This window comes from Tarenaya hassleriana, unplaced genomic scaffold (assembly GCF_000463585.1).
Source record: "Tarenaya hassleriana unplaced genomic scaffold, ASM46358v1 Cleome14, whole genome shotgun sequence".
NCBI lineage: Eukaryota > Viridiplantae > Streptophyta > Magnoliopsida > Brassicales > Cleomaceae > Tarenaya > Tarenaya hassleriana.
This window is the reverse complement of record NW_010964598.1, coordinates 369371-371181: the sequence shown is the minus strand read 5'-3', so window position 1 is coordinate 371181 and position 1811 is coordinate 369371. Positions and strand designations below refer to the sequence as shown.

Genomic DNA, 1811 nt, shown 5'->3' with positions numbered 1-1811 from the left:
AACAAAGGTGCATCTACCTTTTTGGTTGACTATCACAAGAGAACTCCAAAGTTAAGCGTGCTGACTCTGGAGCAATCTCAAGATGGGTGACCTACTGGGAAGTGTCTCGGTATGCGTGCGAGTGAGGACAAAACACGATGAAAGGTCCCGGGTTGCTGTGTGGGGGCAGTTTCGACAATTCGTAGCGGCCTCGGGTCGTTACATTATCCGTCGGTATATTACAGAGACGGGTTTTCCGTCGCTAATAGCTATGGAAAGCGACGGAAGATTTCCGTAGGATTATTCCTTATGCGACGGATTATTCTGTCGCATAAGGAATTTTATTCGAAAAAAAATAAAAAAATTCGTTTAAAAAAAATAATTATACATTAGAAAATTGTTTTACATATTACAAATTGAAAAAAAAAACCGAAATTGTTTTATATATTACAAAATTGAAATCTAACGAAATAAATTGTCCGGAAAATCATCGAGATTTTGGGGATGTTGCTCGTCTTGATGAACTGATGGATCGGGATTGACGGCGGGACTCGGAGCAGACGAACCGATGGAATCGGTCGGAGGCATAAAACGTTGCATCATCTCCTCTAACCGAGCGATCTTCGCCTGAGCTGCATCAAACTGAGCAATCTTCTCCCGAGCAGGTACAAGTTCCGCAGAAGTCTCATCGTGTTTTCTCTTCAGCTCCTCGACTTCACGCGTCAGAGATACATGACGTACCACAGACGACGAAGATGCGTCACCACCCCCGAGCTGACTCGCCAACGCACCAATCCCGTAAATCCGACCTTTCGCATCGGGAGGAACGACCTTCAAAACAATATGTAAATAATATTTAAACTCTAACCTGTTATATTATTTTAAATACAAAAATTACCTCGAGATACAAGCTGTTGATTTCCTGCGGAGTCAATTGCGTTGAACCGCTGCTCTCGTCCATCGTCATTCGATCGGTAATCTTCGATTGAATGACCTCTTCAATTTCTTGGGCACGATGATCTACGTACGTCCCATCCGATCGACGATGCGTGTCTTGTAAGACGCGCAGAGCAGACGGTTGAACGTCTTCTTTCTCGGCCTAAAAAAGTTATACAAAAATATTAGTAAAATTAAAAAACAAATAAATCAATTTTCACAAAATACTTGTTTAGGCCGAGAAAGAAGGCGTTCAACCGTCTGCTCTGCGTGTCTTACAAGACCTTCAAAACAATATGTACAAGACACGCATCGTCGATCGGATGGGACGTACGTAGATCATCGTGCCCAAGAAATTGAAGAGGCCATTCAATCGAAGATTACCGATCGAATGACGATGGACGAGAGCAGCGGTTCAACGCAATTGACTCCGCAGGAAATCAACAGCTTGTATCTCGAGGTAATTTTTGTATTTAAAATAATATAACAGGTTAGAGTTTAAATATTATTTACATATTGTTTTGAAGGTCGTTCCTCCCGATGCGAAAGGTCGGATTTACGGGATTGGTGCGTTGGCGAGTCAGCTCGGGGGTGGTGACGCATCTTCGTCGTCTGTGGTACGTCATGTATCTCTGACGCGTGAAGTCGAGGAGCTGAAGAGAAAACACGAGGAGACTTCTGCGGAACTTGTAGCTGCTCGGGAGAAGATTGCTCAGTTTGATGCTCATCAGATATTTGATGACCATAAGTATTATATACTTCATCATCATAAACCCTGACACATACAGTAAAAATATTATTTACGTAGGAGAGTATATATATTCTCTCTATACAGTAATTTGTGTAATGTACTAACCTCTCAAACGGTAGAATATATTCACAATTCAACAATACAT

General features: G+C 42.0%; 1 protein-coding gene across 1 annotated transcript; it reads left to right on the top strand.

The window, feature by feature from the left end:
- The first annotated feature begins 1239 nt into the window (after positions 1-1239).
- Positions 1240-1694, top strand: LOC104808346. The gene is made up of 2 exons (XM_010534021.1): positions 1240-1375; positions 1443-1694. The coding sequence occupies exons 1-2, from the start codon at positions 1307-1309 to the stop codon at positions 1692-1694; spliced, it is 321 nt and encodes a 106-aa protein (XP_010532323.1). The 5' UTR covers positions 1240-1306.
- Positions 1695-1811: the final 117 nt, after the last annotated feature.

Bases quoted from the DNA above. Each gene is read 5' to 3' on its own strand.
- LOC104808346 (XM_010534021.1), top strand. From the start codon at position 1,307: ATGACGATGGACGAGAGCAGCGGTTCAACGCAATTGACTCCGCAGGAA. The intron at 1,376-1,442 runs GTAATTTTTGTA...ATTGTTTTGAAG, and splicing joins TCAACAGCTTGTATCTCGAG to GTCGTTCCTCCCGATGCGAA.